Genomic DNA, 16,371 nt, shown 5'->3' on the forward strand with positions numbered 1-16,371 from the left:
AAAGTTTAAAAATCAACAAAAACTGACCAGAACCTCAACCAATAAATAGATGGCAATATTTGTAGTTCAAAAGCTCCCTCAAATAACTTTGTTTTCAGTAATTTCCAAATAGCTAATAGAGTCATTATATAAGCCCTAATTTTCATATTTTAAGGAGGAGAAAAATATCTCCATGCCCATTTCTCCATGCCATGCATGTATTATAAGTCTCACTCGCTACTTTTCCAAACTAAAAGAAATGTTTGAGTCTATTTGTTTTGATAATCATCTGCACTTTTTCTAGCTCTGTATATTCTCTTTCAAATGGGGTGACTAGAATTGTACATCGTAATACAAATGGAGATGTAGCATAGATTTGTAAAGCCATTACAAATTTGGCAGTCTTGTTCTCAATTGCTTTCCTAATGATCTCTAGCATAGAATTTGACTTTTTCCACAGTTGAACATTATCAACATCTTCACTGAGTTAATCATAAGATCCCTTTAAGATCTGTTCCTTGGCTTGTGGCAGATAGCTCAAACCCTATTGGTGCATAAATGAGGTATTACAGCTTGTTGCCCAATGTGCAACATTTCACACTTAGTTAAACTGAACCTCTAGTCATTTGGTTGACCATTCATCAAGCTTTTTTTAAAAAGAAAACCTTTTTAAGCTTTTCAAAATCATTTTCTATGTCATTACTCCGAATAGTTTTGTATCATCTGCAAACTTGGCCAGTTGATTCCTTACTCTTAATCAGGATATTTTTTTGAAAAGTTAAAAACCCTGGTCCTAATTTAGGTTCTTGAAGAACTTCATTTCTTGGCTTTCTCTATTTATAAAATGGCTCATTTATTCCTATTCTTTGCTTTCTGTTTTTTAGTCATTCAAAGACAAGCCTTCTGATCTCTTGTCCACTGTGTTTACTCAACAGTTTTTGGTGAGGAACATTGTACCTACTGATGGTCAATGTAAATGAAAAATACCATAGAAGATATATACTGTGCAAAAATAGATACATTCAAGAAAGAGGGTAGAAGTCACATTAAATCCTGTACATTCTGACATGATATAAAATACATATCCTTCTGTCTTACAGTGTGAAGGAAGATAGACTGTATAGGTCATTCTGAAAGTTCCTTAAAATCCAAGTATACAGCATTGACAGAGCCATTCATGGGCCATTTACAGTCCCACAGAAGGTTGGTAAGGATGAACTCTTGGATGGATCCCATCAACAGTGATTTGTTACTCTAACCCACAGGTGTCAAATTCACTGTGTCATATTGCCATCACGTGACATATCACAATGTTTTTTCCCTTCACAGACCTGGGGTGGGCGTGGCCTGCATGTGACACATCTGGCCCACGGGCTGCCAGTTTGACACCCCTGTTCTAACCTTTCAAGATATCCTAGAATTATTTTCCCTTGTTATCTCAGTTTGCTTCATTTATCCTGATCACTTCCCTGAAAAAACCAATACGGCTTCAGATATATATCCCATATCTTCTGTTCTTTATATACGTTTTATAGCTAGGAATTATTCTAACCCATTAATTCTTTCCATTCCAGCAGATTTCTGTTATATAGTACATAAGTATTTATGTCCTTGTTTGCAACAAAGTATTCTAATTTTCCATTCTTGGCTTGGACACTTCTAGCATTGGCACAGAAACACCTATATGTACACAAGATCCTTTCCCACATCTTGCCTTTTTGTTTCCTGACTGTCATGTCCACTGATTAGCTCACAATACTATTACTTATATTATTTTCTAAAATCTGTAAACCCTTCTACCCTGACTATTTTTTTCTGTCTGTTGACTTTCCCTTAGGGATCAGTTAGAAAAGCTGTTCTACAGCTTTTTCTTAATGATGTGCCAGCAGCCTAGTTCCATTTTGGTTGAGGTGGAGCTTGTTTATCTTGTACAGAGTTGCCTTGTTCCAGATCTTTTCTTGGTGTCTAAGAAATTTACTCACAAATCTGACATAACTTTGTATTGAGATCTCTCAGTTTTGCTTGCTTAGTTGACCCTGGTAGAGATTAGGCAATATTTTACAACAGGAGAATGCTACCTGGGCAATTGTAAAATTCAAGATGCTAACTCATAGCTTCGGGAAAAAGGGCATATCTACTTAAAATTTATTTAACATATTTATGTGGCCACCTAACTCAACTAAGGTGTCTTTGTCTGGCTCACAAAATTCAACGAAATGTAATATGGAGAACATAAAACCATAGTATGTAAACGCACAATAATGAAATAATAAAATGGTGATCCAAACAGAAATAATACCATCATCTAATGATGGCTCTAAGATATCATGACTCCGAAGCCCAGGGAAACAGCCTGTCTTGACAGCATTTCTTTTCTTTTCTTTTTTTTTTCAATTTTTTTATTTTATTTTGATTCAAACATCATCTTCCATTAAACTGTGTGTCATCTGGGTACAAATATTTTGTGCAAATATTTTACACAATAACAATTACAGTCATGTTTATTATTTTACCTCTTCTTAACTTAATACTAATATTAACATATACCATACCTAATACTATAACAGTCCTCTTCTTAACTTATTTAACTTTATTAGAACATTTTCTCTCTTTCACTCCTCTGCTTTTTCCACTTTTCATATTTCTAAAGCACTTCTAAAGGCCAACAAAGTCAAGGCCAATTGTAAGTGGGGAGAAAGGTTGTTCCATAAAATATGAGCGGCCACCATAAAGGTCCACTTCCTGGGCCCCACACAATAACATTATTTCAATTAATGAATCTAGAGTATATAAGGGGAACTCTGGTAAGAAGGTGGCCCTCAAGTATACTGGTCCTATGACATGTAGAACTTTAAAGATGATAGGCATCACTTTGAATTGCAGTCAAAATCCAAAAGTGAGCCAGTATGGCTTATAGAGTACAGATCAGTGGTGAAATCCAATTTTTTTTACTACCAGTTCTGTGGGCGTGGCTTGGTGGGTGTGGCTTGATGGGTGAGGCAGGGGAAGAATACTGCAAAATCCCCATTCCCTCCTCACTCCGGAGGGAAGGTTATTGCAAAATCTCCATTCCCACCCCACTCTGGGGCCAGCCAGAGATGGTATTTGCTAGTTCTCCGAACTACTTGAAATTTCTGCTACCGGTTCTCTGAACTGCTCAAAATTTCTGCTACCAGTTCTCAGAACCTGCTGGATTTCACCCCTGGTACAGATGGTCCTTAGTTAAGAACCACTCATTCAGTGATTGTTCGAATTTGCAACGGAACTGAATGAATTGCATTTAAGATTGATCCTCAAACTTCTGGCCATTGCAGTCAATGGGAAAGATGGCAGGAAGCCAGAAGTTGCACTTACTTGAGGTTCTCTCTTAACAAACCAGGGACTGTCAAAACTGCCATTGCTAAATGGCACAGTGACATAATATCTCTCTTTATGACCATATTGCTTAGTGATAGAAATCTGATCTCAATTACTACCATTAAATGAGGACTACGGTGTCACATGGGCATAGTGAGAGGAATCCATAATTGCTTGTGCTGTTGGATTCTGGCTCAATTATAGCTTTAGGGTGGTCTAGAAAGGAAGCTGCATTAAGTTACTGTATGTGACAAATCCAATTGGGAGATGATTAAATGAAGATTTTCACTGTTAAGTGAAAGACAAATATCTCAATTAAGAATTGGAGAAAATGCGATGAAAGGAGAAATCAAACTTTTAAGAAGATCAGAGAAGAAGAAAAGAAAATTTACATTAAGACAGGATTATTCATGAGTTATCATGGAAGAGATTTGATTGATGTAAATGAGGTTAAAAGAAGATGCGGAAGTATATTGAAACTCTTTACAGATATGATTTAGAGATAAAATTTGCAGAGAGAGTATATATTCAGAAATCAATTCCATTAGAAAATTGGGTACAATAAAACAGCTGTCAGGTAGAAAAGCATGGGATGCAGATGAAATATCTATTTAACTGTTTAAAGCTAAAAGACAAGATATAGTCAAAAACAAGACTGCTGAGCTAGAGATTGGAAAAAGTTTGCTGTACATACCGATTGTATCCCAAAGAAAGGAGACATAAGAGAATATGCAAATTAAAGTATTGCACTAATTGCTTGCACAATCAAAGTCTAGCTTACGGATCTATAAAGAACAGAACCATACAGTCCATGAAAACTGGAGTGCCAAATAAACAGGCAGGTTTCAGGAAGGAACCCAAGATCAGATGATTAACGTAGCACAAAAAATGGACTGAGCAAGAAAAATACAAGAAGAATTCTATCTTTTAAAACTGATTACTGTATAGTAAGACCATTGATTGGTCTTAATGTATGTTGGAGTTTAAAAGGGTAACAGATTATATATATATGTTTTCTGAGGTTTTCGCGGGTATTTGTATGTAGGTCTTTGGTTATTCGGGTTTTCTCCCGTGTAAAATTGGAAGTGTCTTGGCGACGTTTCGATGACGTCTTCGTGCTTCTAGGAGCAATTGCTCCTATATATATATATATAAGATATAACCTGAGAAGACACACACACACACACATATGTGTGTGTGTGTGTGTGTGTGTCTTCTCAGGTTATATCTCATATAATATATATATAATATGAGATTGGCAGCAATGGACGAGATAGATGGAATCAAAATAGACAGCTTGAAGTCTAGCAATTGTTTGAGCACTGCAGCTTTTGCAGAGTATAGTGGCCTTACATATTTGCAAGGTTTATAGTACCCATTTTACTCCTTAATAACTTCCCAAACATCTAAAGAACCTGAAAAAATTAGCCTTTTTTTTTTCCGCTTAATCTTCACTGGAGGGTTCCAGGGGACACCAAATGGGAGCTGCTGGGTTTCACATTTTGCCCACAGGATCTATTAATTTATGCATACTTTTTATTCACAAATAATAGCAGAATGAAAAGTTTTAGATGACAGTGATGATAAACTGGATTTCACTCTATCATTATACTTGCAAATTGGATGTTAAATTCATTTTTTTTTCTTTTTGAAGAAGGCAGAGGTTTTTTTACATTAAACAGAAAGCTCAACATCTAACACAAAGATGCTATAATTTAGGTTTCACAGTCTGTAGAGGCTTCTTAAAATGTCAGATTTTGTTTAAATATGGGAAATTAAATTAAGCCTTTTAGTGTGGTCACGTGACCCTCAATAATTGATTAATGTGTGCTTTGTTTCTGCATGCACTAATACCTTTTGTTCAAAGAGGGCCCATCCCCTCCCCACCACAGGTTTGTTACGCATCTTGGCAGCAGCCTTGCCAAATTCAGTTGTTACACAGCTTTATTCTCTGCTGGTACTTGTCAAGTAGAGCCTCTACAACTTCTCATAGCTTGGGGCTTCACCATGTCTAAACCTGGCCCCATCTCCAGCAAAAGTCTAGGGCTACAGTTCTCTTGTACCCTACCAACTGCCTTTCATAGAGCTTTAGTCCTATTCACAAGTGTGCTGCTCTAGCTAGGAAGTGAGGCTAGTTTGCAAATGTACATTACACAAAGGAAAGATGCCCTAATTTTCTGCTGTGACACAGTTAAAGCAAAGAAAGTAGAAGATTATCTGAATTTTTTTTATCTTCCCTCTGCTTCTACTGTCTCAGACTTCAAGCAGCATATTTCCCTGCCTTGTGTCATCAAGGTTTTGTGATTAGAACCAGGCAACCCTAGCAGATGGCCTTCAAGGTCTGTGTTAGAAGTCTATAATTCTAAGTAAAGTAATCGTAAGATATTCACTCTGGAGTCATATATCTATGTCTTTATTTAAGTAGATTATTTTAACACATCATAATTAAAAATAGGCAGATTACCTGCATCTTTCTGAATCATCATATTTTTTTTCATTTTTGAGTATAGCCTGTCTTTGCTTACTCAACATTTCTTTGTACACATGCAGTGCTGTATATATTAGCTATACTTTTTCCCACCCTTGATCATCCTAGAACAGGGGTCTGCAACCTTAAGCACTCAAAGAGCCATTTGGACCCATTTCCCACAGAAAAGAAAACATCGGGAGCCACAAAATGTGGGTGGGCATGGCCAACTTGATGTCACTCACTTCCACCAGTCACATGACACCCCCCTAGCCACACCTACCCAGCCATCATTAGGGCAGAAAACCAGCTGTTAAAAAACACCAGGAACCACAAAACCCATTTGACATTTCTCTCTCTCCCCTCCCTCCGCACTCTCTCTCCCTCTCTCCCTGTATCTCTTTATGTCTCCCTCTCTCTCCCTCTCTCTATCTCTCTCTCTCTCTCTGCCCTGGCCACTTCTCCATCCCCTGCCATCTCCCTTACCTTCTCAGGCCAGGTGAGGAGTGACTGGTAGGGGAGGGCGAGGGGCATGGCCAGCCAGTGGTAGGATCACTCGACAGGGAGCCACAGCAGAGGGCCCAAAGAGCCGCATGTGGCTTCGGAGCCACAGGTTGCTGACCCTGGCCTAGCAACTCTCAGAAACTCTAGCCAGCCATTGCCAGTGGCATGATATACTATAAACTATTGATTTTTACACAAGTGTTTGCATCTATGTGAGACTTTGTGTTTATATACACATGTGTGTTTGTAACAGCTACGTATTAATCTTAAATAATTAGCACTTCTGTTCCTTTTTGAACATTTATTTACTAATGGGTCTATGCTAGTCCAGTCAAAAGACAACACTATATTCCTCATTACAGAACTAATGTAATTATTCATACATTTTGAGTGGATCTGAGAAGAAATAAAATTATATTGCAATGAGCTTGAACTGTAATTTCTCATTGTGGTTTTTCTCTTCCAAACAGGTAAGGGCATTTCTTCAGAGCTCTATGGAAGGCATTGTACTTGAGACGTATGGGAGTGGAAATGCTCCAAATAATTGTCCAGAATTACTAGATTTGCTGAGGAAAGCTACTGATTCCAATGTTGTGATTTTGAATTGCACCCAATGTCTGCGAGGATCTGTGTCATCAGTCTATGCCACAGGAAAGGTGAGAGGAATTCTGCAATCTAAATCACTCTTCCCATCTTGATGGTTTCCCGATAATTCCCATGATCTTAAACGGTCTTGTAAGATCCTTGTTTTAGATGGCAGATTTGAACAATATGCTTAGCTAGTGAACATACTTGCTGTTCTTTTCTTACGGACCACTCCATTCCAAAGATTCTGAGTGGCTTCCATACAATTAAAACATAAGAATCACTAACATTGGCATAATCACAAGAAGGCTCAGGTGTATCAGGCAGCAAAATCTTCATTTTAAACAGCTCTTTCAAATATAACATAGTCCAAATAACTGAGGGTAGGCCAACTAGAAGTCTGGAGCCATCAGTTAGCTATCCATGTGGGTAGTACTTCCTCAGAGTTGGCATCCTTAGCACTGGATTTTACTGGATGAGCAAATTCAACTTGTGGAATGGGATCTTGGAGATATCCAAGTTTTCAGCCATGTAGAACTTTAAATTCTATCACCCTGAATTGTATACTGAAATTGATTGGCTGACAATGCAGCTCCCTTTTTAGTGACATTATATGGTTGATGGTAGGTATTCCAATAGCAGCACAGGCCACTGCTTGCTGAACCAGCTGAAACATCTGAATGGTTCTCAAGACAGGATGCTTCCAAGAGGTATAGCATGAATGGCAGATTTTATCCAAGACAGATGTGATTTGAAAAGTAGGATAGGACCAAATTTAAGTGGTTGTGCCAATTAATAGAATTATGTCTGATCTGGCACTTGGAAGTTTTTAATTTCTTTTTCTATAATCCCCATTGTATCCCAAAGATTACTAGTTCTTGCACCAATCGCTTCTAAGGTTGTGCTTTTTATGCCTAATTAATAGACAAAGACTGTCATGTACAAAGACAAATGTTATTTATTTTTAATATTTAATTAAAAAGCCTTGTTTAGGTTTATAATCGCTGCTTTTCTTTGGTTTTAAAATGGCTTTGCTTTTCCAGGAAGTATTTTGGCTTAAAGGTTTGCTGTTAGCAAATAGTTGAGAGTCTGTTGTGGTGGTAATGAAAAAGAAGGAATATTAGGTTATGAGAGACATATACCGAATACAATTTGCGTTTGAGTGAAACTACCCTGTGGGAATGTTCTACAAACATGCTCATCTATTTTAATCTAGCATGTATCTTGAGAAGATTCCAAGTTCAATGGCTTTCCTTTAAGGTTCAGTAGGATAATTTTTGTTATAAAAACTCAATTCTGGATATTCCAATTGCTGTATTAAAGCATGCCTATAATATATGCAAAATAACCAATAGCTGAAAGCATAGCAAATATACTAAGAATAGGTTACATTATATTGTAGCAACAAAGCCTGTTTCTTATTGGTATGATTTTTAACAGGTAACCCCTATTCCTGATTAGCTTTGTATTATGAATTAAGATATTATTATCATTTTTAAAAAATCCTGTGTTTAAAATGTGCCATGTGTGTGGAAGTCAGCAAATGAAATCAATTTAAAAAAATAGTTTTAAATTAGCTGTTATAATGGACCAATGGTCCATTATCCAGCAAAATAATATTGACATCTAAATCAAAGGAATAATAACATTAAAATCTTGTTTAAATTTTCAAATTTTACTCTAGGATTCACACATTTACCAGAACTTAGTAAATAATGATAACAAATATTAAATCGTATTGACTGGTGCAGTAGCAGAAAGCTTGTTCATTAATGTTCATTGATGAGCCATGGTGACACAGTGGTTAGAATGCAGTACTGAACACTACTTCTGCTGACTGTTGGCTGCCAGCAGTTCGGCAGTTCGATTCTCACTGGCTCAAAGTTGATTTAGTTTTCTATCCTTCCGAGGTCAATAAAATGAGGACCCAGATTGCTGGGGGCAATATGCTGACTCTGTAAACCGCTTAGAAAGCACTGTGAAGCGGTATATAAGTCTAAGTGCTATTGCTATTGCAAAACATTCTGTGTTTACTAATTCCTTCACAAACAAGCTGGCCCTAAAAATTATTCCTGAGATTTGCAGCATTAGAAGAATATTGGTTGAACAGAGGGCTGCAATCAGTACAGGTAGTTCTGCGATTTAAAATCCTTCATCTAGTGACCATTTGAAGTTATAACAGCACTGAAAAGAGTGACTTATAACTGTTTTTTACACTTATGACCATTGCAGCATCCCTATAGTCACATGATCAAAATTCGGTTGCTTGGCAATGGATTCATATTTATAAAGGTTGCAGTGTCCCAGGGTCATGTTTCATCTTTTACGACCTTCTGACAAGTAAAGTCAATGGGGAAGCCATTAACAACTTGTGACAACTGTGCCAAGAAAGGTCGTAAAATGGGGCAAAACTCACTTAACACATATTTCGCCCAGAATTTCTGTGCTCAATTGTGGTTATATGTAAAGGATTATCTGTCATTGCCCCAAATCATGCTTTGCGCTTACAGAGCTGTTTTTCATTCTAGTTATATTAGAAAGCAGTGCATTAATTCAAGCTGTATTTTTTTTTCCTTTGGCATTGTATATAGACTCTCATGGATGTTGGTATAATTCCAGGAGGAGATATGACGCCAGAAGCTGCTCTTGCCAAGTTATCCTATGTCCTCAGCAAACCTGGACTTACTTTTGATAAAAAGAAAAAGGTAAAATGACTTTTTCGTTTCAGTTTTTGAATGCCTGGTTTCCTTACCTTTCTTGCACAAAGTGCTGGTGGCCAAGGGAAGTTTAATAACTAATAACTAGTATCTGGTGGCCAAGGGAAGTTTAAAGAACAGCTGGCTAAGCTCTCTCAACACAATAAGCTACAAAAAAATATAACCAAGTTCAAAACATATTGAGATAATTTGTTTGATTATTAATGTGAAAATGCACCCTATGGAATCAGTGTGCATGAGTAAGTCCATTCAAGATTCATATTAATAAGAATAAATAGGAATTGGATAGCAACAACAAGGGTAACATTGACAATTTGATGACGATGACGATGATGATCATTATCATGATATTGACATAATATTCTCATCCTCTATCAATTTGATGATGATGATGATGATGATGATGATGATGATGATGATGATGATATTGACATTATATTCTCATTCTGTATCAAACATCTCAGGTTAGCCTTGGCCTCAAAATAAAAAATAAGTGGAGCAGTTCACTTCCATTCCCTTGAGTGAACTTCAGAACCAGTTTTTGCCTGCTGAACTTCAGAGACAAAATCCTGCTGAACTTTTTAAAAAATTATTTAACAAATGTTAAAGGAAGTCTTTAACATTCAATTGCTGCCCACTCATTATGTTTCTTGTAGCTCTCAGAGGCTGAAAATAATAGTACCTATAGTTCAATATAGGTAAAAAATATTCTTAATTTAGCTGCCGCTAATGGGAGAGAGGCCCATTTTAATAAAGAATCTCCCACACAATGTGCCCACAATCTGGTTTATGGTGTAGGTCAAAGTTTAGTATCAAAATAGCAAACCAAGAAAATACTGCAGATTTTTACCCATGGAGCAATAGGATCCTACATATTCTACTGCAAGATATTTCCTGTAACCTATGGCTACCTAGTGAACTGTGGGGAAAATCTGTATATGTTTTAGTAACTAGAGTTAGGAATGCTGCTAACTCAATGATAGTGAAAGATGGTGAGAGAAGAGAGAAGAGAGAACTACACATGTCCCTTGCTAAAAGTTATCCTGTGGCTTGGGAAGAATCCTTGTATATATATATATATAAATTGGGGTCTAACTTCCCCTGGAAAGTAGCATTAAAAAATTCCCACACCTACAATGTTCTCTTTATTTTATTCTTTTTCAGACATGCCTAAACAGTACTAAAAGTGAGATAGTCTTTCCCACAGTACTCTTGCTTTCTTTAACTTTGTACAGCCATGCTTCTAGATAGATAGGCATCACTAGGCATGTATATTCCCATATTCTCTCTAATCAGGGAATTAGAATTCTCTCTAATCAGGGAATTGTGCATTACACAAGCGTTCTGCATGTATGTACAACACTGTTCTTATTTTGTTTTCCGTCTTTCCCCAATATTATCCCAGAATCTCTCCTCTTCCTCTGTTCCTAAATAATTATCAGTGTTATTGTCAGAACCAGACTTAGCTATGGCATCTTACAGGTTAAGGGCTCTCAGATCACAATGGTTGACAATGGCCTTTTGTTTTTGTTAGGGTTAGATTCTTGAGACAGATTGACATGGAACCTTAACTCACGCACAACAAATATGTATACTTCACACATACTTGGGTCATTTCATACAATACAGGTAGTCCTTGGCTGTGTTTAGTGACCATTTGAACCTTCAATAGCATTGAGGAAGTAGTTTTACAACTGGTCCTTGAACTTATTTTGTCAATTGGGTTATTAAGTCTCAAATTGATGTCATACTTAATGACCATGAATGGTTATTAACATCTGCAGAAGAAATTACATTGTAAGTCGGGCATGGTCATGTGATGTTTTACTTAATTACCATGTTGCTTAGTGATGGAGTTCTCAATACAAATTGTGGTTATTAAGTGAAAACTACTCGACATCCAAATAAACCAACTAGGAGAAAACATCCCCACTTACCAAATCCGTATCATAACACTACTAATTCATGTCTATTATCATAGCAAGAACTTATGAGATTGACTAATCTTTCTAACATTGCTAATTTGCTAACTTTTCAAGGTGATTAAGTATGAATGATATTCATGAAAATCTTATGAAGAAAGTAAGAATAATGTTCCTGAAAATCTTATGAAGAGCAGATCAGGAATCAGGGTGTACTGATCAAGGCCCCTGATCATAAATGAATTTCCATCCAAACACAGATTTTAATACTTTTAAAATATATCTATAGTATCTTTCTCATGTGGTATGTGATAGATCCAGTTCATAGGTCCAGCACACATGTAAATTAGTTCCCATTTTGTGTGCTTTTTAGAGTTCAGAATTATATGCCTACTTGGAAACTTGGGGAATTGTCATGTATTATAAATTTTCTGTAAGGTTCAGTAAGGTTCTGGGAACTTGTCATGATGCAAACTTGGCTTTCTATGTCTTGGTGTCCCATTCTTTATTATCTCTGATATTTCACAGCCCTCATCTTGGCTTCTTAACATGTCTTCTGTCAGAGTGCGCATAGTGTGACTATGTGAGACAACCCAGGAGCAAATACAGTAACAGAGGTTTGTATTTAAATAGTGGTTTTATCTACAAAGAATATATACATACACATACTCTAGTCAGACTTCAAACAGCAATCAGCAATTACAGCATGGAAGCACACACGGAGAGAGAGATATGCCCCAACAGGGCCTTTTCTTATTATAGGCTCTTAAAGTGATATCAGTCCATAAACCTTGCTGACTCATTCCCAGCATTACATCATTGTAGCAACTGGTCAGCTCTTAAATCATTACCCTGACATCATCCTCTCCTCTTCTCAGGAAACTATTCTCCTTTCTATCTTTACCTTTCCAGAAGAAGGAGATTTGATTTCTGCTGTATCATTAGTCCTCCTTCAATAAACCCCTGAAACTTCTTGATAGTGAACACAGTGGACAGTATACATTCAGGCAGTTCCTTCATGCCTGTAATGCTTTCTTTGCTTAACCTAAATTCTTCCATATTTCTTACTGTTTCTTACTGTTCTCCTGCATTTCAAATAGAGGCATAATGTTTGCCTCAGATTATGTTGATGATGTGTGCCTCAGATTATTACTACTAGTACTTCTGCTGCCTTATTTGTCTTAATAGCAGCAAGCTATTTAACATGGTTTTACCCTTCTATGATTGAGTTTATGATTATAAGACAGGTGATAGTATCTACAGGATTTGAGTAAAGGAATCTTTCAAATTAGTATTAACACATAAAAAATGAATAGCTTTTGTGAGTGTTCACATTGTGCACATTAAATAAACCAAGTAACATATAATCTTAATCCTTAATACTATGCATAAAAGATGAAATAAGTTTGAGTTGTGTGACTTTGCACCATCTTTTTTCTTCTTCTTCTTCATCTCTTCTTCCTCTTCTTCTTGCATGAAACTTTCTTAAAGTTTCTCTGTTGCATAAAATCTAGGGATTGTGATTTAATTCAAAACAGATTGACTAGATCTCAGTCTCAGTGCTCTCCCCACCACCACACAAACTGTGCTTGGAGGATCTGTTTGAATAGTCAACTCAGATTGGAGCAGATCAGGGGTGTCAAACTCAATTTCATTGAGGGACGCATCAGGGTTGTATTTGACCTCGGGGGGTGGCGGGGTGAGTGTGACCAGCTTAACATCACTCGTGTCGAGGTGCCTGTGGTGGCCTGAATGCTCTGCCAGTGAAAACAGGCTTCTGAGCTCCATTTTCAGCTGCGACGGCCTTCTGTGACCCTCTGCCAGTGAAAGCAGAGCTCAGAAGCTCCTGAGCTCCATTTTCGCTGGCAGACATACTATGGGCTGGGCCTTCACTGTTTCCAGGGAAGCCCCGTGGCCAGATCTAAGCACTCCATGGGCCGGATTCAGCCCCCGGCCCTTGAGTTTGGCACCCCTGGAGTAGATGGTTATTCAGTTATCTTAGATTTATTTATTTGGATTTCAGACTTGCTTTTCTTTATGCAGATGCTGAGCAAGAATCTGAGAGGAGAAATGACTGTTGTGCCCATTGGAACCCAGATAACTCTTAAAGATTGCAAGTTTATACAAGAGATTGCAAAATATCTGTTGATCAGCTGCAAAGAGGTACTTGTTCAAATGGCACTTGTTTAAGCAAAGAGGACACACTGCAGAACAGTTTAACCAGTTGTGAAATACTATGGTGTTAACCAGTTGCAAAATACTATGGTATACCATGGTGAAAAGATTCCCTTCCCTATTACTGCTTTATTTTACCAAGGCACAGTACAAATTTTAAAAAGTAATAGCAACCAGTCCAATAACATTAGTTTGGAATTTAGCTTCAGTACAGCAAACAAATATTAACTCTAAAATGCTGAATACAACAACAGTAGATTTAAAATAATGCCACAGAACAAAACTAAATGTATCTACATCCACAATCATTTTTAAAAAGTACTTATCTAGAACTGTTAGATAGGGTGGAACAAGCAGATTAACCCACTAATAAAATAATATTTAAATCCCTTTAAGAAGTATCTGATTTCCACATAAAGGGAGGAAGGAAGTGGGCCCTGAATCATGGGATCACATCTTGAAACCTGAGCCTGCACCCCTGAAGTAAGAAACCAAAATAAGACCATGCTGTTTGGAACATAACCAGACTGTAGGAGGAAATAAAAGCAGACTGATACTGGGGAGTGTGACTGGAGGGCTTTAAATAAAAGTAGTATTAATTTAAACTTGTGGCTGCTTTCACTTGGCAGCCAGTGAAGAGCTCTATGTGGTACTAAAATGTGAGGAATAATATGAAAGGTTCAGAAAAAAGCTCAAATGGCACTGTTATGCTCTATGAAGATAAAACATTTGAGTCCACACATCATCAAGAGCCATAAAAGACTGATAAGACTTTGATACTGGAAACCGTGATTCATAATAAGAAAGGGAAAGGGAAACAAAATAGCACCCATATCTAATCTCTGAGGGACAACCCCTTCCTAGGACTTTAATCCACCGTGTGATAATGTCAAAGAACAAGAAAACAAAACAAAACCTTTTAAACCAATCAAGAGCATTGACAATGATGTCCAAAGACTATATCCTAGACAACAATATCCAATTATTGTTCAAGTATGTGAGATGAGACTGTCAGGTTCAAATGAAGCAGGCCCAATTTAGCTTTGGAACTCAACAGGTAGGAAGAAGAGAGATATTTTCACCTGTATCAGACCAAAAGTCTATTTAGTCTTGAGGTCTCTTCCCAAATAGATCAACCAGATATTGAATGGAAATCCACACCTATGTATGTGTGCAATACATCCTCTCTTGTTTGTGCTCACGGACCACTGTCTCTGACATTAGAAGAGATGGTTATCGTGTTTTCTTCTAACAATTATATATTTAGCACATTAAGACAATCTGCAATTTCCATTAGCTATGTCAGGCTCTTTCATTCATATCTATTTAATTTCATTTTTATAACTTTTTTTCCCCTAACATATTAAATAAAGATATAATAATTAAAATGCTTGATAAAAATATGTTTGAAGATTGCTAGAGTGACTGAAGTACAGGACTGATGGAGAGGAAACTGTAATTTCATAAAACTTTAAAAATAAAGAGTCATCTTGTCCATATGCTCCATATGTCCAGACAGCATTAAATTCCAGAACTCTATATACTAGATTGAGAAAGGAGGCATTGCTCAGAAAGTGATTCCTCAAACAAGCATCTCTAGTCAAAAAAGTCCAGCTATATGCAAGCGCAGATGGAGGAAATATGTGTAAATAATAGTTTTATTTCCTTTTCTCAGGAACTAGCAGCTGTAAGGGATGCCTTGACTCCTTCTTTGGCATGTGTGGCTGCAAAAAACGGTGACTTAACTGCCCTAAAAGTCTTACAGGACTTGGTAATTGTCTCTTATTTTATTTCTTCTTATATGACTGTTTTGGAGTGTGAAACAATTTTTGCTCACCAGTTAATCTGAATTGTATTTTTCCAAGAGGTTATTCCATGGCCTCCAGAATCTGGATTTAGAAGGAAAATAAAAATCCAGACATGTTACATTATCTATAATCAATTTCAGGAAGCCTTGTGTATTTATTAGAAAGAACCCCAAAATTACAGCTGATTAAAACTGGAGATGGCTTAAGATAACTGCTACACTTTTATATTTTTGAGTAGAAAGCAGCAAACTTTCTCTTTTGCTCCTTGCAGTCTAAATAAAATTCCATTAACTCCTAGTACATCCCTCAGGTAATCTTAATATTTCATAATTGCAGATGGGGAATTCTTATCTTATTCTTCTTGCATCCCACATTTTTGGTTAATATGCAGTTATTCTGGAAAATTCAAAAGTGAGTTTGACTCTTTGTTATAGTTTGCCCCAATTATTGAAATTATATTATTATTTCTAGTCATCAGATTGTTACGTGAAATTGTTTTATTGGATAAAGGGTTTATATCAATGAATACAATGAATGTAAGAGGGTGAGCAGGATTCAGTTATTAATATAATAATGTCTGAAAAGAGATCATGTACCACTAGCGACATCAAGGTCTTTCTCCATATGAAAAGGGATTCCTGAAAAACAGAGGATCTGTAGAACACCTTAATCTATTTGAATCTTATATACATATGCTGTTGGAGACTTTAATCAAGCTATATTTCTGTGTTCCTTAAGGGTTTTAGATTGATATTCAGAAAGTAGTTTTAGGTGACTCTTCTCCTTTGGTCCTAGAGTTCATGAGAATGAATGAATGAAATAATACTAAATAAATGAATAATACAATGATAGAAACA

General features: G+C 36.7%; 1 protein-coding gene across 1 annotated transcript in view; it reads left to right on the forward strand.

Annotated features, from left to right (window-relative positions):
• The window catches only part of ASPG (asparaginase), an 82,095-nt gene that overhangs the window by 32,526 nt on the left and 33,198 nt on the right, over window positions 1–16,371 (forward strand). The window contains exons 8-11 of the mRNA XM_070931580.1: window positions 6,778–6,963; window positions 9,484–9,597; window positions 13,575–13,694; window positions 15,382–15,477. Of these exons, the coding sequence (XP_070787681.1) occupies window positions 6,778–6,963; window positions 9,484–9,597; window positions 13,575–13,694; window positions 15,382–15,477 (516 nt within the window). The remainder of the gene's footprint in view (window positions 1–6,777; window positions 6,964–9,483; window positions 9,598–13,574; window positions 13,695–15,381; window positions 15,478–16,371) is intronic.

The sequence above is a fragment of the Pituophis catenifer genome, unplaced genomic scaffold, assembly GCF_029215685.1.
Source record: "Pituophis catenifer annectens isolate HBS135680 unplaced genomic scaffold, rPitCat1.0.hap2 SCAF_1, whole genome shotgun sequence".
Classification (NCBI taxonomy): domain Eukaryota; kingdom Metazoa; phylum Chordata; class Lepidosauria; order Squamata; family Colubridae; genus Pituophis; species Pituophis catenifer.